The 25,393-nt window shown below is 47.2% G+C and overlaps 1 protein-coding gene and 1 long non-coding RNA gene across 5 annotated transcripts in view; both read right to left on the bottom strand.

Moving 5' to 3' along the window:
• Positions 1-917, bottom strand: part of Hr3 (nuclear hormone receptor 3 ROR-beta) — a 167,741-nt gene extending 166,824 nt beyond the window's left edge. For all 3 annotated transcript variants that reach the window (XM_089547689.1, XM_089547690.1, XM_089547692.1), the window contains exon 1: positions 96-917. In XM_089547689.1, coding sequence (XP_089403815.1) covers positions 96-165 — 70 coding nt within the window. In that variant the 5' untranslated portion in view covers positions 166-917. The remainder of the gene's footprint in view (positions 1-95) is intronic.
• Positions 918-18,923: 18,006 nt separating this feature from the next.
• On the bottom strand, positions 18,924-23,263 carry LOC149338453 (uncharacterized). 2 transcript variants are annotated; one of them, XR_016283446.1, is made up of 4 exons: positions 22,991-23,263; positions 22,679-22,768; positions 21,479-21,590; positions 18,924-19,594 (listed from the first exon to the last, which is right to left on the bottom strand). It is a non-coding gene; the product is annotated as an uncharacterized LOC149338453 (long non-coding RNA). The 2 variants fall into 2 exon arrangements; XR_016283445.1 differs by having other exon boundaries at positions 22,679-23,263.
• Between the last annotated feature and the right edge of the window lie 2,130 nt (positions 23,264-25,393).

The following is a 25,393-nucleotide window of genomic DNA, read 5'->3' as shown; positions in this document are numbered from 1 at the left end:
ATTCTTCGCAGATGGCACAGGGGCACATAGCGTACACAAACCACTTGGGCACGGGAACAGAGCACAGAGAATTGGTGCTGAGAGCGGTCACCCACCTTTGATGGAGCCGGACGATGTCTGGGGCTGAACCACCTCGACTTTAGTGTAGCTGTTACTCCAAGACATTTGACACTTGTCGCCGTCGGGCTGAGGTCAGATGTGTACAGGGCTGCAGCAATCCAGTGCGCCGGCACTCCGAAGTCTGGGGGGCCCACGCATCGGCTCGGGGGGCGCGTAAACCCCCGGGCCAGCACTTCGCCAAGCACCGTTATTCCCCCCCGCGGGCCGAGACACGCGCGCGCCTCCGGAGCAGAAAAAGGGGGCCAGGAAATAAAGAAAAATGAAACAAAGGGGGAGGAGCACGCAAGGTAGCGGCGTCTAGTCACGTCGTATCATGGCCGAAAACCCGCGGCGCCCGGGCCAAGCACGCCGTCAGCTCGTCGTGGTCGGCGGTCCCGTCGGAGAACGGCGGTGCAATCCCACACATGCGCGCCGAGCTCTGCGGAGGTCAGCTCGGTCACCAACACAGCACCAGCGGCGGCGCGAGCGCGACGTGATCCACTGCCACCACCGCGATTCACCCGCCAAGTGGGAGGCGAATATCACTCGGGCGAAGTCGTTGATCTGTCACCCACGGTGGCTGCTCCGCTCGGCGACGACGCCGAACGGACGCGCGCGCGGCAGTTTCGCAGCAGCCGGAAGAAAACAAGCGTGCGGGCCCACAACAGGCGTGGCGGCAGGCGACGAACTCTCGGCGGGCGCAGGCGGCGGCGACCGCTGTGAAACGCGGAAACGGAGCAGTAATCCACCTGTGCGCGCGTACCGCCCGACCAGCGGCTCTGCGGCAGTGTGCCGGGTGCCGTTCGCCAGCCGGGACAGTGCGGTCGCCTCCTCCTCGCGCCCGCTCCTCCTCGCCCCGATCGAGTGCGCACCGGCGAGTTCACTGCGCAGCGTTGGGGGAGGCCGGGGGCGGCGCTGCTGATGCGGCCGCTGCCGCCTCTCTGCTCGACACAACACTGCCGTCGTCGATCACGACGGACGCGGCGCACGCGCGTCCCGCTTGGGCGTGCTGGCCGGGGCCGCGAAGAATTCCCTCGCTTTAATGCGTCGCCTAGACAATCACAACTTTAAGCACGTGTGGTGGTTAGAACTAGTTGACACGCCACACTTGAGACGGTTAGCAGGAATGAAACCGAAACCAGCTGGGGGCCTGAGTCGCTTTGGGACGTTAAATCCCATAAACGAAACCAAACCGAAACCAGCTGGGGAGTGCGGCATTTTTAACTACGAAGTTTCGAAGAGAGGAGGAAACAGAAAAAAAAAAACATCTAAAAGTAACTACCACTACTAAGCGCTGTCCTAGAAGTAACACACAATAGCGCCTGCTTATTCATTCCTGAGGGCGTGGCCTTATTGTGGCAGCAATACGGAATCAAAATACTGATTACTACACATGCATGATTGCTGAAGCCGCCGTGATGCAGTGCCAGAAGATTGACTGTGCAGTGTGACGTGGGTTTGCCTATAGAAGATCGAAGTCGCATTCCTTGAAGACGTGTGTAACCGCCATAGAAAAACGCGTCTATTTTGCACCTTTCAGCCACACTTCTACTGCTCTTGGCGGTTTTGCTGTCGTGCATGCAGAGGTTTTGTCTCAGTAAAACATGCCTCGAAGCTAGCATTTCATTTAGTCGGTTCTGAGTGTGACACTCAAAAGCGCGCTGTGCCGCGAGGTCACATGGGCGGTCGCATGTGCGGAGTTGAGTACGTTGACGAGCGGACCACGTTTGCTTAAATCCACTGAACACAGGACATGCGATGTCGAGTCTCACAAATACATAAGCAGTGCAGAGTACGCATTTGTTCGCCTCGGCTTGGTGAAGAGATAAGAAAAGTGCGAGGACATGTTCGGTTTCAAAGCTGCTCCTAATTTTAAAATTACACATCACTCGTATCCGTGATGCGCCTTCGATTCTCTACGAAAATGCCAAAGCTTGCTCGAAGCACTAAATTCTTTAAGAAGTGAACTGGCTGTCGCGTGCGTGCATACGCATACGCGGTTTCCTTCGTTTCCTGAGCATTTAGCGGAGTACTCCTGTTAGTAAAGAGAGTCGATCACCGTTAGTCGTGGTCACGTCTTTTATGGTTGCGTTTTTTTTTTTTTTCAATTTGAACTCATTTGCACGCCCACTGTTCCCAGTTGCTTCGCAAATTCGCCTGATGCCACTCTTCTTTTTTTTTTTTTTTTGTAAACGTTCCTCTTCTTTACTAAAATCTAGCTTGACATGCCCAACCATCAGATCCGAACTGTATGTTTGAATCGAAACTTCCGCCTAGTGCTCGGCACTCATACTAAGGCATTTCGAACTGCGCCTTACGGAGCAGCGTGTTAATGGGAGACTGTAATGTACAGAACACAGACCCCCTTGCGACGCTAGCATTTAATAGAATAACAAGTTTCGTTGTTTCCCCGCATGCATTCCATTATCACAGGTACTCACGAACCTTAATTAGCTGCAGGAATCTGAGAACGAATATCCCTTCAGACATTTAATCGATATTTGAAGAGGCAATAACAAATAGCACTACGTTAAAGGGCGTTGCCACAACGAACTGCGCTTGTTGCCGCTCCCGGAAACTTGCGAACTCCGTACGCGCTCCCAGAGAAATACAAATATAAATAAAAGGGGTGCAGTTCCGTACCAGTAAGCCGCGATTCCCACCATTAATCACAGAACTACTCCAGCCCCTAATTTTCTTCCGTATCAGGCAAGGGCTGCGTACAGCTTAATGCTATCTTACTTGGCTTGAGAAGCGAGAGAGTAGAATCGCTTTTGTATATCTTGGACGTTTAATCGACTTTCTGGCTATCGCAGTTTACTGCCACACTGGGTCAAACAAGCAAAGCGCCGAATGTTTTTACGCGTATCTCACAACGACGGAGCAAAAAGATCGATTGTCTCAGCTTTCTGCGGGAGTGCGCTTAATCACCAGTGCATTTACAGATGAGTCGCTAATCGGCGCGGCGAAGAAGGTACGCATACAAAGCAAAGCGAAAGAATCCTCGCCCCATCAAGCAGCTGTCTCGGCAGTTTTTCTCCCCGGAGAGCTCCGTCTAGGCCCTGCATTCCCTTCAGAACGACCATTAAAGCAGCAAGCCCATAGTTCAAACCCGTTGTGCCCCCCGCCCCCCCCCCCCCGCCCCCCATTAGATGGGCATTAAATGTGAAAATTTTGGACGTCGTAGTGATTTCCGAACGAATGAGAAAAAAATTTGCGGTGGCCTAGCTCAGCTAGGCCACGACATACATAGCGAAAGGGCCCCGCCGCGGTGGCTCAGTGGTTACGGCGCTCGGCTTCTGACCTGAAAGACGCGGGTTCGATCCCGGCCGCGGCTGCTGAGTTTCGATGAAGGCGAAATTCTAGAGGCCCGTGTGCTGTGCGATTGCACGTTAAAGAACCCCAGGTGGTAGAATTTTCCGGAGCCCTTCACTACGGCGTCCCACAGAGCCTGAGTCACTTTGGGACGTTAAATCCCAATAAATCAAGAAATTAACCGCTAAAGCTACGTTAGGCGGCGCCCAACAACCATGGCAGCCGGTTGCCATGGTTACCATGGTTACGATGCATGCGCAGTACGGGCCTACGACGACCGCCCGAAAAACGCCGGTAGTGTAGCCTTCGCTACAAAAGAAATGAGAGAGAGAGAGATTTTTACCACACTTAAACTATACGCTTCGTTCCTTAGACACGTAGTTAGCTAATGCTGTTTCAAAGCAGCTTTGTTTAACGAACGTGCTAAATCAGTTTTGTTAAACAACGCGAAAAGGTTACACGCAAATTGTCGGAACATTTTCTTAACGTTCGCGCAGGACGCGTTGCGGAATGCGTTTAAGCATGAATAGTTGGCATAAACCAAGGTTTTGCCCAGCTTGTCACTCAAGCGTAAGGTTGTGTGCACGTGAGATTACAGGAGAGCCGTGCGACAACTGGTGCGTGAGCATGCGGCGTTTCGCCGATTAGGATCCCAGCGCGTTAAGAACCATGCATCGGCATCGCCGGTATGCTTCCGTTCTTTCGCTGCCCGGTGAGGCTGTTTGTTTTTCATTCAGCTTAAACCTTGTTTGAATGCTGTGATCGTGAGAGGGGATATAGCTTTGCGTTTCTTTGTCTTTACGTTAAGTCAGCGTGTGCACTCCGACCATTACTGCGCAAGCACCATCTAACCGTGTGATAGGGCGTCCTCGTCACCGAATGCTCTAGGCAAGCTGGTACACCCGGCAAAATCTTTAACTGGCTCGGGTGTTGCATCGCTAAATGCACCTTGCAAAAAGTTGCTTTTCGGCTACACCGCTGGCATATTCATTGTGTAATTTGACTCGTGAGATGGCATTTCGTGGTTCCTTTTTCTTCATATAATGTTTGAGTGGAGTACTTGCGCGTTTAGATCAAAGTTATCAGAAATATTCATCGTCTGCCACTACGAAGAACCGAAACAAGCGGCATACGCAGCAATGGTTCTGGTCCATATGGCCTCCTCCTCTGGGTAAACTACCACTCCTTTCATGGTGGACAAGTCGTGTACCCAGAGTAAGCGCAAACGCGGCACCAGAATCATTGCTGCGTATTCCGCTTCTATCGGCTCTTCGTAGTGGCAGACGATGAATATTTCCGATAACTTTGATCTAAACACGCAAGTACTCCACTCAAACATTATATGAACAAAAAGGAACCACGAAATGCCATCTCACGCGTCAAATTACAGCATGAATATGCCAGTGGTGTAGCCGAAAAGAACCTTTTACAAGGTGCATTTAGCGATGCAACACCCGAGCCAGTTAAAGATTTGTTCGGGTGTACTTCACGTTCGGTCATGCCACTCGGCGCAAGCTTAAGGGAAAGCCAGCAAGGGCTAATAAGTCGCAAGTCATTGCCAATCTCAACGCATTTAACAGTGGCGCGCAAGGGGCAGCCGAGGACAATATTTATATTCATAAGGTTTGCGCTTCGGCTTGTTTTCGCTTTGTTGCGTGCCACGCATTTGTGTGTTTCCTTTGTTTCATTGCACTTTTACAGAAACTCGCATCGCGGGTGGCCAACAGGCAAAAAAGAAATGGGCACTCCGAGTGAGCGCGGGCATTGCTGGGCGCCGATGTGTGGGTCCAGCGACATTCCTTTAATGAAGAAGAACGCAAAGCAGTGCGAGTTGGTAGCAGTTCACTTGTACTCACCAGCACGAAACGAGACGAGTGACAAGCGACGAGGAACGCAAACAGGAGCATAGCAAATTTTTTATTGAGAAAAACAGATTTTATACATCACAGTCATGTGACCTTGCAGAGCCTAGAGCGCGTGAGCAAAGCAATTTCAAGGGGTATTTATTAACAACTTCATTAGCCGAGCGGTGAAGCTCTATCAAAATGACCCCCCCCCCCCCCTCCCCGGCTTCGTGTCTGTGTCCTACATACACCATGATAAACGTCCTTAATCGCCTAACTGCTCTGAGCAGGTGACGATAATCAACAAAAGAGAGAGAGAGGAAAAAGCTTCCGTGAGACGACGTTTCCTAAGAAAGGTTGGCCTGCGATGGGACGTTGCAGACGACTATACCAAGTGGACTCTAGATAATCGCTATATCACGAACTTGTGCCGCTTTTTAAGCGAGGCTTGTTTGCACTCCTTTTTATAACTTTCTTTCCTTTTTCATTATGCCTGATGGCAAACAGCTCGAATAATAAAAAAAAAAAAGAATAGGCGGAAAGGCAAGGAGATTAGCCAGGCGATGCCCAGTGGGCTACCCTACACTTGGGGAGGGGAAATAGTCAACAAAAAGTGCTTATCTATCAGGCGACTAGGTTTGGTTTGGTTTGGTTTTATGGGGTTTAACGTCCCAAAGCGACTAAGGCTATGAGAGACGCCGTAGTGGAGGGCTCCGGAAATTTCGACCACTGGCGACTAGGAAGTGCTGCTTTCAGACCAGAGGCGTGTAAGCTGGCGGAGCAATACCTCAAGTCGCACAACTGTTGCTTATCCAACAATACCCCCGCCGCGCCATGCCCCTGGCTTCCCTATACTTTGTTAATTTTTGAACTTCGAGTGCAACTCGGGCTTAACAGCCAGCCGTCTGTGCTTAGCAGGCCAAGAATACTGACCTTCTTCGGTTAAAACAGAATTTCGAAAGCTTAATTCGGCGTAATTTTGTCGCTATACAGCGACAGCTGTTAAGCGCCCGCTCCTGGGTTTCGTGTTGTCGTAGTCTTCGGCGTAACTGGCGGGTGCGTTGCCATAACAACCACTCGGAGGGTGATTACCAGGGAAGGAGGAGGGAAAGTATGGCGAGGAGGGAAGAGTCCATCTGGGGCAGCTAGTGCACGTTGTCTGAGAAGAGGGTCATCAGCGGCGCCATGCGACTAGAGCACGGAGTAGAGAGGAAAGATAGTCAAAAAGCGAGTATGTGGGGAAAACAAAAAAATTTATAGGGGTTTAACGTAATTAAACCGAGTAGACGTGCGCAAGCAGGTGTTCATTCTTCAATTGGAGGGGGCACTTAAACTCCGCCATAGGGGTGTGGCATGATATCTTTAGTGGTTTAACGCCCATGTATGCTGAATTGCTAATTCCTATTTAAGATTCATAGGTGGCGGCGAATCATTATATACCACCAGCGGTTAAGGGATGCGCCACTGCACTGGCAGGTGACTGTTTCTATCCCAGCCACCCGTCGGGATTTTGCGACCCATGTTGCTCTTCCGGAGCAACCTCTCGCGCAAGGAAGGAAGGGAAAACTTTATTTACACTAATGGTTTTTCCTGCGGTTTGGGGGCATCTTCAGAGACGTCTTGGTTCTACCCCCAGGAGCCTTCTCTGTCGAAGTCGTCCGCCTCTAATCAGTGGTCGGTTGCCCTCAGTCCAGGGCTCCGCTGGCCACTGCCGCCCGTTGAGCTCGCTGTACCAGACCTTGTTGGTCTTCGCAGCGGTCGCTGGACAGCAGAGTCTCCCACTGCTCCGCACTCGGGTTTTGTATTTTGGGGACCACGTCTATGTTTTGGCAGGCCCATGTGATGTGGTATAGTGTAGGTTTTTCGTCGCACCAGGGACATTTGTTCGTGTATATCGTAGGGTGCATTTTGTTTAGTATATGTAGGTTTGGGAAAGAGCCTGTTTGTAATTGTCTCCAAGTGACAGCTTCCTCTCTGCTGAGAGATTTGTGCGGTGGGGGATATCGCATTCTTCTGCCTCTATAGTTTTGTAGTATGGCCGAGTATTCCCTGGGTGCTGGCGCGAGTTCCGCGGTCTCGTCGGAAGCTCGGAAAGTAATGTATCCTCGAGCTATCCTGTAGGCCTCTCGGTTCCCTGCCACCCCCGTGTGCCCCGGTACCCACACAATTTTGTGTCGGATCTTGTCGTTTTGTTCTTCCCGGTTTTTAATTCTGTCACTCGCTGCGAGGAGTATACGGAGCGCGTGACGACCTATACTGCCATTCATGTAATTTCGGCAGGCTGTTTGAGAGTCGGTGAGTATTGTTAGCGACCGCCCGGTTCTATAGCCCTCCGCCACCGCTAGAGCTACGGCTACTTCCTCGGACTCTGCAGCTGTGCAGCCTCGGAGAGACGCGCTGGTCATTTCGCGTAAAGACGAATCGACCACCGCCGCTACAGCGATTTTGGTATCTCCTCCTCTCCAAGACGCGTCTGTATACACTGTCGTGGCTTGAGGAGCGTATGTTTTCTCGATCAATTCGGCCCTCGCTTCTCTTCTGCCTCGATGGAGGTTGGGATCCATGTTTTTTGGTATTGGCACTACCTTGAGGGTCTTGCGAAGCTCGTCGGGGATCGTTGCCGTCCTCGACATTTCTCGCATCTACTCGCGGTATGAGAGCCTCTGCAGGAGCGCTCTTCCTGTCGTTGTTTGCAACAGCCTGAGTTTTTGCGACTCAAGCTGCGCCTCTCGTAGCTCCTCAAAGGTGTTGTGTAATCACAGGGCCATGAGTTTTTCTGTAGACGTGTTGCGTGGTAGTCGGAGCGCTGTCTTATACGCTTTGCGTAGCAGGGCATCCGCTTGTTGTATTTCATTTTTGTTGAGGCACTGGTAGGGTAGGCTGTACGTGATTCGACTAACTACTAGGCTTCTGACTAGTTTTAGTGTGTCTTCTTCACGCATGCCATGTCGCCTGTTGGTGATGCGGGTGATCATGCGTGCGACTTGTAGCGTTGTTGCTTTCAGTAGGGTAAAAGTGTGAGTACTGCGCTGGTTGGATTGAACCCACATGCCCAAAATTCTTATTGTTGTCTTTTCGGGTATGGGCGTCCCTTCTATGTAGACGTTGAGTTTTAGGTCCTCGTTGGTTGGGACGGTCCGGTTTTGCTTGCCTCTCCAGACTCTCAGCAGTTCCGATTTCTCGGTCGAGCATGAGAGTCCTCTTTCTGCGAGGCATTGCTCTACACAAGAGGCCGCTTGCTGTAGCCTTTCTTCCTTCTCTCCGAGACAGCCCGTGTTTGTCCAAACTGTTATATCGTCAGCATACATTGCATGCCTGATGCCTTCGATGTTCTCTAGTTTTCGAGCTAGGCCTATCATAGCGATGTTGAAGAGTAGGGGTGAGATAACTGACCCTTGGGGTGTTCCTTTGTTTGGAGTGCGAATTTTTTCCGATCGAAGGTCTCCTATGCCGATGGTGGCAGTTCTATCGGACAGGAAGGCTTTGACGAAGCCGTGGATTCTGCGTCCGCAATCCAGGTTGTCTAGGCCCGTAAGGATCGCTTCGTGGCTGACGTTATCGAATGCCCCCTTGATGTCCAGGGCCATTATGACATTTTCTCCCGTCCGAGGTACGTTTCGCAGGACATCTTCTTGTATTTGGAGGAGAACGTCCTGCGTCGAGAGCTTCGCTCTGAAGCCGCGCAAATGGCACGACCGGCTCCTCCTGGCTGCGGTGGAGAGAGCAAGCTGACGTCACGCGTCTCCATAGCAACGGAGAGGCTGACGTCACACCCTCTGTTAGGCGCGGCGGCGGCTCCTCGAGGCGCTGAGGGGTCTACGGAGCACGCGACGAGCGGTTAGACCTGGCGTAGTATTGCTTTCGCAATAAAAAAGGTTACGCTATAACTATGCAGATATATGAATTCGCTCTCATATTCGCCACCCCAGCACACCGTAAAATATATATATATACCTTATAGCTGTGGCTGAATTTCGCGTTGTGCAGTGGCAACCATCCTGTCAATTCTTTTTTTTTTCTTTTTAAAGGGAGAAGTCCAGCCCCTAGGTATAGCCTCAGAGTAATTCGGATACAAAGCTCCTGTCTGATTAAAAGCCCTTGAACCGCGTCGATCGTTCGTCCCTGAAGTATACGATCCCTTCCCCTCACTCGAATAGCGCGGTGGTCTGACGCGCAGAGAGAGCGCCGAGTGAGATGTCGAGCAACGCCAACGCTACGCCGCGCTTCGATTTCTCCTCGAATGATGCGAGTGCAACGGCCTCCTCGACGCCGATACATATTGTTCCGCCAGCTTATCGCCACGGCAGATTGCGCACCTCGTGTTATCTTGCAGTGCGAAAAGCATGTGCGGTGCTTGTCGGTAGATACGTGACTTGCGTGCTCTTGCGCGCCCCCCTCTTCCCCTCTCCGTCGCACTATTCAGCAGCGGCTTACTGCCATGCAGTGTCAGCTGGAGCGATCTTGCGTGTCCAGGCAGAGAGCAACGACGCCCGCGCACCTCTGAGCAGCGCTGGTGTGTGCTGAAGTTGAGGTTGTTTGGTTGAAAGAAAGAAAGGAAGAGGAAAAGAAAGGAAGAAAGAATGAAAGAAAGTAAGAAAAGAAGAAAGAAGGAATGAAAGAAAGAAAGAACGAATGAAAGAAAGAGAGAAGGAAAGAAAGAAAGAAGGAAGGAATGAAAGAAAGAAAGAAAGAAAGAAAGTAAGACAGAAAGGAAGAGAAAAATAAATAAATAAAGAAAGAAAGTGTATTTATTTAGCATAAAACATGAAATACAAACACACAACTTCAGGGTCCCAACAAAATTTCTTTAAGGGTCCCGACCGCTATAAACTAGCACATATGATGCAGACGACAGCAACAAATTACGCAGCTATATAGCAATTAGCATATTACAGCAGTAGGCACTGCATACTTAAAGGCGTGTTGCTGTCGCTGTTCAACAGCATTATCTCAAGCGGCATGATCCCGGTGAACATGAAAGCGGCTATAGTTACCGCAATTCACAAAGGTGGTGCACGTAATAGGTATGAGAATTATCGTCCTATTTCAGTCTTGCCCTGTTTGACTCAAATATTAGAAAAAACATCTGCTGTTTACAATGACAAGTTTTTTAGATAAGCACAAAATCCTGTCACCGTGTTAATATGGTTTTGTACAAGGTAAAGGGACGGAGATGCTTCTGGAGGATTTTTCCGACATGTTAAATCGATCTTTTGAACGTAACCAAGTGGTGTGTGCACTGTTTCTGGATGTCAGCAAGGCTTTTGACAGCGTGTGTCACAGTGTGTTATTGTGTAAACTGTCCAGGTTAGGCTTCCGTGGAGTGTTTCTTTCGCTTTTGGAAAGTTTTTTACTGCAGAGAACGCAATATGTCTCCATTGGCCGGACAAAGAGCGCTTCTTTGTTAATTAAAGCTGGCGTTCCGCAAGGTTCTATAATTAGTCCCCTGTTATTTAACGTCTACGTGAATGACCTTTCAAACTTTGTTCCTGTAGGCCTGTACCAGTACGCTGACGATACTGTACTTGTAACCCAGTCACCGAACTACTCTGACTCAATTTCTTCTCTTCAAGCTGCAGCAATAATTTCTATAGACTGGTTCTCAAATAACCTAATTAAAGTTAACAGCTCTAAGACTCAGCTTATATGCTTTCACAGCCCGATGAAGAAGGTAGATTTAAACAATCACATTTTCTTGCACGGATCTGATTGTTCCCAATGTCAATGTGTACCCTTGAGCTATACAAATACAGTGAAATACCTAGGATTATACTTTGACAGTGCTCTTTCATGGAATGATCACTTGTCCCACGTTTGTAAAAAGCTCCGAACCGTCTCCTGTGTGCTTTACGACATCAGGTACTACATGCCGCTTTCAATACGCAAAGTTATCGTAAACGCCCTTGGTTATAGCATACTGCGCTATGGCATAACAATTTATGGTCACTGTGCAGTTCGCTGGAAGTGCAGGATTAATTCTCTCCTACGATCTTTATTAAAAAATATCGGCTATGATTTAGGCCTTCCCTCCGATTCTGATCTCTTTAAGGTATTTTCTCTACCTGATTTTGACCGCCTTTTGATGGAAACGATCGTCCTGAAACATTTTTGGCTTAGTGACTATAAGATTCCGTATGTTCCCACACGGTCTCTTCGACCGAAGGAACCTTTTTGTATTCCCCGACGGTCTACAAGATATGGAAGGCGTGTAAGAGATTATTACGTTCCCTTTCACTTTAACAGGTTACCTCCAAGTGTTCGCCGGGCAAAAACTAAATACAAAATAAAAAAGATGCTGCGATACATTAATTAGAGGGTTTACGACATCATGCATGTGCTTTACCACCTGTCAAATAAATCTTGTGATTTCATTGGTTACTGCTGTATTTATTGCATTGATCTGAGGTATTGTCATGCCGCTTTGGTTTTTCTTCCTTGCAATTTAATCTGATGAGGATTTTTTTTTTTCTTTCATGTAACATGAGTCTTGTGTCTATTTTGTTCTCACCATCATACTAATTTGATGTCCGTTATTTTGAATGTGTTTTTTTTTTTTGCCTATGTGTATATCTGCGCAGTTCCGCTGCCTGTCGGGCTCTGCCACTCAAGCCCTATGAGGCTTTGGCAGGCCGGATTTCTGTACATTTTTTTTTAAATATGTGGCGCAATAAAGTATTATTATTATTATTATTATTATACTAGTGAAAACATCAAATAAACATGTTATTTTTAGACAAAAAAAACACAAACCAAAGCACTAAAGAATATACACCAGGATGAATTCAGTATAAAATGTTTTAATTGTTTTTGAAAGGCATGAAGAGAAGGTGAAATTTGAACATTGTAATCAAGACTATTCCACAAATAAGGACCCGTTAATTTCAATGTTTGTCGACCATAATTGGTGTGTATTGTAGGAAGCAAGAGCCGATGTCTTGTAGTAGACGTGTTGGTGCGTAGTGAGTGATGAAGACATACTGTAGTTAAGTAGTAGTTAGTTTCGTTTATGAGGGTTTAACGTCCCAAAGCGACTCAGGCTATGTGGGACGCCATAGTGAAGGGCTTCGGAAATTTCGACCACCTGGGGTTCTTTAACGTGCACTGACATCGCACAGTACACGGGCCTCTAGAATTTCGCCTCCATCGAAATTCGACCGCCGCGGCCGGGGTCGAACCCTCGTCCTTCGGGTCAGCAGCCGAACGCTGTAACCACTGATTAAACCGCGGCGGCTCATACCTACTTGGTACAGTTAGCAAAGGAACAGTTAGTTAGGAAGGAAGACACGGAGACAGAAAGATAGGCGCTCTTTCTGTCTCCGCGTCTTCCTGTGTTTGTTCCTTTGCGCCATTCAAAAATTTTATGACTCTAAACAGCCCTCAGTTGGTTTCACGCGGCTAGAACATTCCATGTTTTTTTTTTTTTTAAGCTTGGTTAAATTTATCTGGCACACCTATATAAGCCCCTTATAACAGGGTGTGATTTGAGGGGTGGTCTAGTTTGCAGACAGCGTGCTCACAAGGCGATAATAATAATAATAATAATAATAATAATAATAATAATAATAATAATAATAATAATAATAATAATAATAATAATAATAAAAATAATAATAATAATAATAATAATAATAAAAATAATAATAACAATAATAATAATAATAATAATAACTGGTTGTTGAGGAAAGGAAATGGCGCAGCATCTGTCTCGCATATCTCGGCGGACACCCGAACCGCGCCGTAAGGGAAGGGAGGAATGTGGGAGTGAAAGAAGAAAGAGAGAAAGAGGTGCCGTAGTGGAGGTCTCAGGGCATGCAACCCGTTTCTTGACAGCAAGCTCTTTCGTGCTTGGTGTTTAACGTGCCGAAGTTGCCTTTCATCGATGAGAGTGGAAAGTGTAGTGGAGCATGAATGTTACATTCGGAGAATTTTCCTATCTTCAGGGAATTCAAGGGGTAAAATTCGGTGAAAAAAAAAAATTCTACAGCGAAAGAGCTTTGGTTAAGCCATACACTGAAGAAGGATGGATAGCTGGGCGAGTTTGTAATAATTCATGGTGGGGGGTACAACAACAGGGCGAACAAGACGAAGAACGTCTGTGTGGTCTTCTTGCTTCGTCTTGTTCGCCCTGTTGTACCCCCCACCATGAATTAAGCCATACAGCTCGGAATTCTGCCGTGGTATCTACAGCGTCAGCCATGAGATCTTTAATTCCATAGCGAATTACTTCGGACCGGATTAATTGGAGGGATATGGGAAAAACCTTTGCCTTGCATTGGGCGTAGTCAGACTAATGATGATGACTAAACGAAATAATATCATTTTGCTGTATAATTTTGGGGTAAGTGAAGTTAATCGAAGAGAATGAAATTCAATTAAATGGCCGCCATCTCTAAATCATGGCAAGTGGCAAAGTGGAAAGAGGGAATTCCTACTCTCCATGCTTAGGGGAGGGGAGGAAGAGATGAGTGCGAGAAGGAAAGGAGAAAGATAACGGTGGGAGGCGACTCGTGGCCAGATTACATTTCGCTCATTCGAAGTACCACTGCTAGGCTTTCTTTTACGGCTGACCCTGCCAAATGCAGGGCTAAACGGCTGAACGAAAGCGATAACAGCTTTCGCTGATTAATACGCTGAGTTGGTACGCTTCGCTTTACATAAGTTTTAGCGAGTTCCAGGGAACTTTAAGAATCGAAATTATCTGACTTTTTGTCCAAATTTACCCAATTTTCAAGATGTTACAGGGGAAAATGACTTCAAATAGAATATGTTAGGTCTATTTGAGGGAACATACGGTTATGGCATGAAACATCATTGTAGTGGGAGGCTCCGGATTGATTTTTGACAACCTGGGTTCTTTAATCAGTGCCGACATCGCGCAGCGTAAGGACGTGTTCACATTTGGCCTGCAAGCAAGTTGTCACCGCAGAAAATAGGGGGGGGGGGGGGGGGGGGAGACTGTGATTGTTTGGACCACGACTTGATAGCTTATACGACCGATGGTGACACTCGATCGCTATTCTAAGTTTACGTGGGACAGGGCAGGAAAAGGCAATGTATAGGCACATATTCAAAATTATGGGCAGACCAGTTCGTGCCTATTTCCTTCCTCTAAACTATCGCACTTATTAAGACAGCCTAATAATTAAAGGGACACTAAAGGGAAACATGAAACAAGGCAAGACGGATAGTTTATTCTTGGGGAGTACTGGCGACGTTTTTTTTCTTTTTTTCGGCGTGGAAAGATAGCTGCGTTGCTGAGAAAACCGCGTATGAAAGTCCCGAAACTCTTCCAGATTCAAAGCCCCTGCAAGAAATGAACCGCCAAAACTCCACTTCTACGACGTCTTTGCAATCCGATCAATCAGACCCTTACAAAAACAGTTTTAGACAGTTTACAGAGTGTCTATAGACTTCTGTCTAAAAAGTCTATAGACTGTTTAGAGACGAAAGTCTATAGGCACTACAAATGCCATAGACAGTCTATAGAGAACCTATAGATTTATGGCCTTACACTTTTAGTGGACTTTTGTCCATAGACACTCTATAGACTATGAATAGACAAAAAGCAATATCTATAGGAAGTCAATAGAGTCCATAAGAAGTCTATAGACTGTCTATAGACCATTTTTATAATGGGAGGAGCCACTGCAGGCCGCTTCTGCCCCCACCACAGTCCTGCATAGCGTGCGTCTGCGTCTCGTTGCAAGCTCCGTGGTTACGAAAGAAGCTACCTGAAATTACCGAGGGCAGCCCCAGACTGCAGAACAAACTGCAGTTCGTGCTCTTTGCGCTTGTATGCATCAGTGACGATAACACGAACGTGCGTCTTTCGGGCGCGTTGTGTGCTGAATGTCAAGTGCACTCGTAAGGATCCTCAAAAGTATGTGAGCAGCTGCTCTCTTACGTATTCGTTCAACATCACATCTGAGGGAAAAATCGCGCGCGCATTTCTAATCAAACTGCTCACTGTGCTGTTGATTATCGCGGGTTTTTTGACGAACTACGCAGTAAGTGTGATCGCAGACGACGCTTGTGATTGACTCGGCTGAGGTGGTTGCAATTTCTTGTTTTGCGAATTCTTTTCTATGCGCTGTAAGCGGAAACGAATCAGGGTACGTTCCGCCGAGCTGTAACCCGGCCGCGGTGGCTGAGTGGTTACGGCGCTCGGCTACTGACCCGAAAGACACGGTTTCGATCCCGGCCGCGGCGGCCGAATTTCGATGAAGGCGAAATTCTAGAGGCCCGTGTGCTGTGCGATGTCAGTGCGCGTTAAAGAACCCCAGGTGGTGGAATTTCCGGAGCCCTTCACTACGGCGTCCCTCATAGCCTGAGTTGTTTTTGGCCATTAAACACCAATAAACCAAACCAATAAACCATGTAGTCTGCCGCCTGCCTGCTGCAGCTGCCTGCGGGGACACACGTACAATCTTGACGAGCACGTATCAGCTGGTTGAATGTTTTTCTCGCAATGCTGGTGGTGGAAAACATTTATTTGCTCCATTTTACAAGATTTTTTTTTTTTTTTGCGGCTTCAGATGGAGTCTTCCATCGTATCATCAGGGTCGGTTTCCCTAGTCCAGGGCTCCGCTGAGGGTAGCTGCCCTGCGTGCACGCCTTACTAGTCCTTGTTGAACTTTCAGGATGTCGCTGGATAGCATCCTCTCCCACTGTCCCGCACTCGGGTTTTCAATTATGGGTAGCTTCTCTATTTTCTGGCATGCCCATGTCGTATGGTATAATGTTGGTTTGTCTCCACATCACGGGCACTCGCTCTTGTACTGCGTGCGGTAGATTTTACTGAGGATGTTTAGGCACGGGAATGTTCCCGTTTGTAACTGTCGCCATGCTACGGCGTCTTCTCTATTGAGTTGTTTGTGTGGGGGCGGGTGTTTTCGTCTGATTCCTCTGTAGTAGTTAAGAATGTCTGTATAGCTTTGGGCTACCGGCTCGGGTTCCTCAGCGGTATCGGGAATGTTGGATGCTCGGTTTGTTGCGTACCCTCGAGCTATCCTATCCGCTTCCTGATTTCCCGTAATGTCGGTATGTCCCGGCACCCAAGCTATCGTGTGTTTGGCCTGGTTGTTTTCGGTTTTGCTACTTGAGCGGAGAATGCGGAGCGCGCTGCGGCTGATTAGGCCATTTAGGTAGTTGCGGCATGCAGCTTGTGAGTCGGTGAGTATTGTTAAGGACCTGTTGCATCGGTAGCCCTCCGCTGCCGCTAGAGCCACGGCTGCTCTTCGGCCTCGACTACCGTACAGTTCTGGATTGGCACGCTGGTGATTTCTTTTAGGTCCGAATTGATCACCGTTGCCACTTTGCTTTTCTTGTGGTTTCTGTTACCAGTGTATGTAGCGGCGTCTATGTACACAGTGTGGTTTCTAGTTGGCAGTGTTCTTTGTACGTACTCTGCTCTTGCTTCTCTTCGCACCATGTGTAGGTTCGGGTCCATATTCCTTGGTATCGGTGCTACTTTGATGGTGTTTCTGTATTCGTCTGGTATCGTCTCCGTGGCTTGTGTCTCCTTTGTTGTAACTTCACCGCCGTATCTGCTAAGGAGTCTTCTGCCCGTTGCCGATAGTTTTAGTCTTTCGATTTGTGCTATTATTTGCACTTCTTGGAGTTCTTCGAGACTGTTGTGTGTAGCCCCAGAGCCAGTAGTTTGTCGGTTGATGTTGATTGTGGTAAGTGAAGCGCCGTCTTGAGGGAATTTCCTCAGGATTGCGTCCGCTTGTTGCATTTCGTATTTTGTGCAGTGGTAGTATGGGAGGCAGTGTATGGCAGTGGAGGTAGTATGGCAGTGGTAGTATAGGAGGGTTTTCTCGCGGAAAACCCTGCTTCGCGCGTGTCGGCACCTCACGTACTGCGGGCATGATGACCGGCATTGAGGAACTTTTCTTTTTTTTCAAGACCCAAATCGGTAGTGATAGTGCATACATGTGGTACTTCCCAGATATTTTTCGGCACATCTAAAAGCGTATTCGCCATTCCACTGCGCAGAAACCATGGAAGACCACAGACTCGCACAGCGCTTCACAAGTTGACGAGGCGCATGTTTGCGCGTGTCTGCATGAGCGCGTACTAAAAACAAAGAAAACAACCCTATGCAATTTCAAACCACCGGCAGCCTGCACACAGTAGCCGATTCAACGGCTGAAGTGAGATTGAAACCGCATTGCCAGTCGCGCAGCTCACAACGTGAATGCGGTTGAGAGCTCGCGGTTCTGACCTTGCTGCGTACAACGGCTACACGCAACCTGAGTGCACGGAATGAGAGGCAAAAGCTTCAGCGCTCGCGTTTGCGACTAAGCCTTTCTCTCCGTCCACTGACTTGCGCTGTTTTAATTACGAGGCCCTTCGTACTGTCGACTGTGCTCGCCGCGCTGTTTTCTACGCATTCCGACGGCCATCGAAACGGCGTAATAGCGTTAGTTCATGAACACGTAGCTCGGCGCCGCTGCACGAATCTTCCGCTGGCAGCGCCAGGCGTACCGCTCTTTTACGCACATTTCTGGCTTATAAGGGCGGGCGGCTTCGTATAGTCACGCAACAAGCGCACCTAACTGCCCGGGAGCCTCGGTAGCTGCGGGGGTCTGCTATTCACCGCGAGGACGCCAGCTTAATTCCGGGAATGGCGACGAAATGCGAAAGTTGTCTGTGGAACTTTGCTCCAAGTTAAAGAATTCTCACGAGCTCTCAGTTGCCAGGAGCCCTCCGCTATACTGGCGGCCTCATCACCCGCGCACAGCATGTTTTGAAATGTAATTAACAAGCGCTCGCAGTTTGTGAGCTTAGGGCAGAATTTCTGCAGGGAAACCCATGCTTGGTTTATTGGTTTATTGGGATTTAACGTCCCAAAGCGACTCAGGCTATGAGGGACGCCGTAGTGAAGAGCTTCGGAAATTTCGACCACCTGGGGTTCTCTAACGTGCACTGACATCGCACGGTACACGGGCCTCTAGAATTTCACCGCCATCGAAAGTCGGCCGCCGCGGCCGGGATCGGACCCGCGTCTTTCGGGTCAGCAGCCGAGCGCCGTAACCACTGAGCCACCGCGGCGGGGCTATGCATGCTTCTATACTGATGTTCGGCTGAGTAGGCATATAGTCCACCTAGGCCACCTCCTCAACCTCCGGGAGGCGCACCTTACAAACCAGTACACGCGCTTGTCGCTAACGGAGTCGGGTCGCCGCCTTCTTGCTCGACTCCATATACAACACACCCCTCCAATGGAAGACAGGTTTCGCATCCCGGAACTGTGGAGACGTGCCCTCCACGTGCGGCCTCTTCCAGCAAACATGTCACATGAAGACCATAATGGTCGGCGCCTGGCACGAGCGGAAGCGCTAGCCCGATATTATGGCAACAAAACAGGTGTATACTACGTGGACGCCTCCGGCCCTCACCACGGGGGATGGTACACGGCCGCAGTAGTTCACAACAGTAACACAGGTAACGGCCTAACTTTCAGAGCCCGCAGTGCAACACAAGCAGAAGAGGTCGCGATTGCTCTCGCGGCCTCACACTCTAAGAAAAAAAGGTGTGATCTTAGTCTTTTTGGGGGGTAAAACACTTGTCGCTGAGCTGACACCTTTTTGGGGGTAAGGTTATGCTGTTTCTTGGAGACTAAGTATTTATGCTCTCGCACATAGAGTAATGCTACGCTCTAATAGCCTAAACTTGCACTGACATAAGAAGAGTAACTTTAAACCAGTTAGGTATAACATTACGCCTTTCTAAAAGGGGTAAATGTTAGCCTGAGGAAAGCATAAACATATCCTAGCATGCAAGGTGCAAGTTTGCACCTTTAGCAGGTAAATTTATGCTACGTATAGAAGTGCAAAGTTACTTTGTCAAAGACTAAACTTATACCGTCATAAACAGAGCAAAGTTTGCACCCCTGTGGTGCAAGCTTATACCCTTACATGATGGATAAAGTTACCCTTCTAGTGGTACAAAGTAATGCCCTACTGCAAGGGGTATCTATGCACTACTCGGTGGTGTATTTATACTGTCCACACGAGAGCATTATTACCCTTCTGTAGCGTAAACCTGCCCACTGAATGCAGAACTAAAGTTGACCCATATGGTAGAAGCCCGAGTCTTTCTGGAAGTGCAGGCAGTGTCAAAATGTTGCGAAATCTTTCATGTGAGATGGTCTGTGTCATTGTGTGTTCAGGTGCAGGTACTACTGCAGAATGTACACAAAGAATTCATAAACGAATCGGAAAAAGAAACATACCGTCATATTTATTTTGTCACATGCTACACCATATTACAGCAATGACCCTGGCAGTCTTCTTCATACAGGTGGAGGCAGTATGTACCATGTATTTGACCTGCACAGAGAAGAAAACGTATAATGAATTTTGCAACCACAAAGCTCAGACGACGTGACCATGGGCTTAGTTAATTCAGGTCTAAAAGTGTAAACCACATAAAAGGCAGGGATAAAGGGCGATGCATGAAAACAATGCCACAAGTGCAGGCTTCTGTTTATTAATGAGAACCAAAATCAGAAAAGATATGCAGGAAAAACAAAACATGTCCTAAATGGCAGCTACTTAATCACTCACATATGCTGACATTATCACAAGCACACTGGCTTCTCAGGAAAAATCCAGAATATTGTGCCCAGCTGCACGGTCAGGCTGTAGGCATCCTGGATGCCAGACTAAGAAGAGGGTCATATCAAGAAACAGAAAAACATGTGCATGAAATGGAAGCTACTAAAAGGTGATAAAATGAAATGCCGTTTAACAAACCCTTCCCTCCATTCTCGTGTTTTTATTTCTCTGTATCTAGAGTGGTTAAGGTTTCATGCAGCCCTTGCTAACAATATGTCTCTGGTCTCTGATGCCATTATATGTTTTGTTGCCCATACAGTGAATTTTCTTCCTAAAAGGGAAGTGTAGGTGATTATCTGAGCATCAATGAGTGATACTTCCAACTGTAATTTTCCCTGCATATATTACCTGTGAATTCATTTCAGATTAGCAAACAGCAGGAAGCTTGTGCCTGTGATGGCATTTCTGGGTGCATTCCTTTGTCACAGCCTTTCGATACAGTTTAAATACCTGGTGAAAGGCCTATGCACAAAGGCAATGCACTATAAATCTTAGTCTACCACTCCTGGAAAACAAGGAAAAGCTTTCGGCTAAACGTGAAATAATAGCAAGGGCAAATTACACATCTCAAGAGTTGTCTCCATGCATGAGGTAACTTCATACCAAAAAAAATTATTTGGACCACATTATAATAAAGATACTTTTTATTCACGTTCATAACCTGTTTCATACTACACCTCTACATTATGCCTGTGCAAAAAGCTTTGGCTATGGACTGGCCTTCACTGACAGACTACATTAACTACACAAGCAGCATAGAACAGTCTCCTTGTAAAGCACTATTTTTGCTTGAGGAAATTACAAATCTCGTCTTTTTATTTAGACAGTGCTGCTTCATCTAATGCTTGCAGCATATGCAGCACCAGTAATCCTCATGAATTACATTTTGCTGGCACAACAGAATGTTGTGTTACCTTTACACATCTTTTCAGATGCTTAGCATAATGAAATTGTAAACACTGACTGACAGCATGCAAGAATGGCTATTAAACCAGTTGCCGTCCATATCTGCTGTCACATGCAGGGCACGTGAGCTTAATTAAATTTTAAGTTCACTCCGATGTTAAATAAAACTAATATGGATTCATGTGAGTTATTGGAAATTATTCACATCAGTGAACAGCACCTTCCTGCTCAAAAAGAAAGTGTGAACAGTGCAAAGAAGATTAACAGCCTCACATAGCTGCATATCACATTAAGCTTCACATGCATAAACGGTGCTAGTCATATTAGCTTGGTAGCATGCCACCCTGCCAAGCATTACCATAACTGTGTGTCATTTTTTTCTGACGCCAGCAACATGGATTGTAGGCAGCGCCTCTCAAACTAATTCAATATGAAATCTTTGCTGAAGTCCAGCCTACTTTTGCAGAAAAAAAACTGCATTTATACTTCATGCCATAAAAAGTGGTCACAATTATTCAAACCATTATTCAGAAATTGTTTCAGAACTAAGTCCTCGAAAACATTGAAAAGCTCTAAAATCTCTGTAATAGAATAGCTGCAGCTGCGCAACATAGCATACTATGTTCACGGATCGACATCAAGTGATGATGAACTTGCAACAATGTCCCAATTACATAAAAACATACATACCACACACATCTAGTCCCGGCCACTCGTACGGTTTTGAAGAATCCAGGCTGAACTTCGGTGCTAGGAGTGACAATGGTTGTGCACCTTTGCATCCCTCCTTCTCCCAGGTGCACTGCAATAGAGGTGTCATTTATAGCGTTAGTGTAATGGTTACTGATAACTTATATGTTCATTAAACCACGTAATGGCAGCACACATGCTCAAAAAACAACAGGAATAGTTTGAAAACGAGAAACAGCTTTTTATTCTAAATTTTATCCATTACAGCACTTGCCACATATTTATAACAGGCATAATTGACGCAGTGCACTGGCATAATAAGCCTAGGCAAACTTCTACAGCACAATGGCCTATTACCAGTGAATTGTCACTAAGTGCCTAACATAATTAACATATCTTCTAACAGCCACTGCAGAAAAAAGAAAGAACTATACTGTTACTGCTTACGAGATTGACAGTATTCATTACAGAATTTTTTTTTGTTGACAGATTACCGCAGTGCAACCAAAATCCTTATTGTTCTAAACAGAAAAGCTTAGATACTAGCGTATTCTTCTATTCAACCTCTTAGAGCGACATCAAACCTAAAGTCTCACTCTTTCATAAGAGAATACAAGAGCACTAAAAGAGGTGACATAGACTGTACGCTTTTGTGAGCTAATGTTTGGCCACCAACTAGCCCCGACTTTTTCACTAGTAAAAAGAACTAAACAAGTTCACTTTTCTCTATTAGTTCTCAGCCTGAGTGAAGAGCCAGTTACATATCAACTTAACACCATTAGCAAGCGCATCTTGCCATTCGAATGCAGTAAAACTGCTGGCATGATAAGTCACATTCTGGGTTAGCAAAAATATTGCAAAGTGTAAGCGAAAACGGCCGCATGCCTGGAAGCGCAGAGCACAAATGAGCTGCTAATTTCTTGCCTATGAATAAATAAATTTCACGTTTACTGTTTTATCGTTTGCTTGCTACTCCGTGGTAAAGAAAAAAAAATTGACGCCGTCCATTCGCAAAAAAAAAAAAAGCGGCCTGGCAGAAGGAGTTGCCTTGCAGCGCTAAAATTATAAAGGGATTATTGTCCAATAAGAATCACATACAGTGCTGCAGTAGATGTGAGCACTGCACGCAGTACGTGCCACAGAAGCGCGCACACTAATTTACTCGCCCCTTTCTGAACGGAGACTGCGCTTTGGACTTACCTTACTGAATGGTCGTGAGCAGGGACAAATACTTGGCGTTGAAGAGACAACCGGCAATGTTCTTTCGCACGGCAGACGAAGGATCAGAGCCTGCAGCGAAAGAAAGCATGAGAAAGACGCCGGCAGATTGCGCCGCTGCGATCGTGTGTTGTACACGATAGGCTCCCTCCGGCCGCACGCGACCGGCTCAAAACAAGAAATAGCAACAAGCAGCGGCTCGCGCACACAATCCATGATAAAAAATCTGTATTGAACACACCATAACTTGACGGCGGGAAACAACCCGTATCACCAAACGAAAATGTCACTTACTTGTACGGTTGAAATTGTGCGCAAAGAATCCGTACGATGAGGGCGCCGCGACGATCTGGCGTGCGCTGTTTCTTTCAGACGTTGACTCTTTCGCGAAGATGTCGCCCACTGCAGCGTCACACATCAATGAAGCTTGCACGATGAAGTGATCGCTGAACAGAACCTAAACGCACACAGGCCCGTACTACAAAATAAAAGAGGAATGCGCGTCGCGACTTGCACGCACGGCACCCAGGCGCGGTAAACAGCGGCTTCGTCTTCGACTCAACGCGAGCGGCCAATCCAAATAGACAGGCACGTGACCTGAAGAGGGAGAATGGAGAAACTACAACCCATCGCCAGCCATCGCTTCCAAAGCTTGCTTAGAGGAATTACAGAGGAGGTTTTCCTTCCTCCATGCTTCGTGCCTTTCTTTCGTTCCGCCGGACCCCGCGCTTCCCCTCTTTTCCTTTTCTCCGCTGACTGAAAGAACGTCTGCGTTCCCAGTAGTGTCCCAAGGTCAAGCTGCCCGCGTGCGGGGCGACGACCTTTGGTCCTTGCAATGTGCTGGTAGCTTATTATTTTTGCATGCGCCTCTCTGCCCTTGTGGCACGTATTTTTCCGCGCTTTCGACGTGCGCACAACTCTTCCGTTATCGGAGACAACGAGCGCGGCGAGACTCGTCTTGTCAGTCCTTGCAGTATCCCTTTGAAGCTTTTAATGCAGCCAGCTATTACGCAGTATGAATTACGCAGATGCTGCCGTAAATGTGTGGCGTATGCAACAGAATAGTTTTCAGAGCAGCTGCAGCTTAAAGTTACGAGCATCATTCGGAAGTTCTCGTCAGCTCTCATTTACTACCGCGTACAGGAGGCACTGCGAAATATATATCAATAAACTGCCCTTCCTGTACTTCTAAATCATTCACAGAACCGGCTAAAAAAGCGATGTAAATGCTGCAGCATTATTGATTCAATGTCAGGTACAGTAACAGTTTTAAATACTGATATTGCCGCGTGATATTGCTGCGAGAAATTTCAACTTTCTTTTGTGCTTATGGGGCCGCAAGTGTGAGGAGAATCCGAAGAAAGCAAAAAAAACGCTCTGTTCAAAAATAGTTTAACTCAATCGAAATAGATACAGCTGTAGAGATATGGATTTAATAAAGCCGCATCGAGAGATCAGAAGCGTCAGGCAAACAAAGGGGATTCACAACATTTGAACATTTGAGGAAGATGGCGCAGAAGAGGGCTTCAAACGACGGTCGACCACTGCTGATGCAGCAGTTCTCACCTCTCATCGTTCCAGTGTTCGCGAAGTTCTCAAAATATTTTCAAAATAGGTCAACAGAGCAGAAATGGAGCACTGCCAGCGCTATGCCAGCAACCATCCGTTGAGACGCTTCAACCGACTGGTTATTCGGGCGATTCCGTCTATTTACGCGCCTTCATTTTATTCTATATAGGCAGTTGCCACCGCTGAATTTATGCTTTTGTTAAAGATTGGTTCGTCAGTGCGATACAAGGTGTCCTTTAGCTCAGTTTTATTTGTGCGTACAAGACAAAAATCTCAGTCATCCGAAGCAACTTACGATGATGAAGGAAAACCTGCCGGTTTATACGCCGTAGTTTCATTTATTTTCGAGCTTGGGTCTTCGGGCTGCGTCTATCTAGTGCAATGTACTGTTTAGTCCTTATCATTAGCCTCTAAAAGAAAGAGTTATTTCCTGACGCATGAACCATTACATAAGAATTCACAATGCACTGCCGCAATATAAGCGCCTTGATTACTGTTTCCTCTGGCTCCCGGTTTGTTGCGGAATTCGATGCTTCCATAGCGCTACAGTTCGAAAAAAAAAAATGGAGGCAGTCAGCTTCATTTCTGACTATCAGTACTACTTGACTGCATTAAAGCTGCGCGGAACAACCTAAAAGCTAAAAGTTACGTACACGTACACTGAGTTTAAGCTAATTTCTGCTCTTGTAGGCGTGCAGCACAATTTCATATGCAAGAGAAGTTGGAATAGACTTAAATCGCTTTGGTCGCCTCGCTCCCTGTTTATCAATTTAAAATAAGCTGAAATTGAATTGCTTCTAGGTGAAACACTTGTATGCGCCAAAACATGGTCAGGAAATGCAGCTATCTCGAAAACTGATTACTATGGGCTTCGCTATCTTGTGCCGAGAGAAAGGATCCGTACACTTGTTGGAAAGGAAACGTAGAAATGTCTTTTACGCTGCGTTGAGGAGTTTCCGAGCAGATGTACAAATGCTGGTGATCTCATAGTAGACCAGCAAAAATGCGACTCTGAGGCCTGGCTCGTGTCTTGGTAAAAGTGCTCTAAACAAAAAAGTACCTATATATAAGGAATGGTCAGGCCACGTTCACAACTCAGTTCAGATGCAGAATTATTCCTTCCCTAGT

Source organism: Amblyomma mixtum, chromosome 6, assembly GCF_055824585.1.
Source record: "Amblyomma mixtum isolate Tamu chromosome 6, ASM5582458v1, whole genome shotgun sequence".
Taxonomy (NCBI): domain Eukaryota; kingdom Metazoa; phylum Arthropoda; class Arachnida; order Ixodida; family Ixodidae; genus Amblyomma; species Amblyomma mixtum.
The sequence above is the reverse complement of the archived record's forward strand: the minus strand, read 5'-3'. Positions and strand labels throughout refer to the sequence as shown.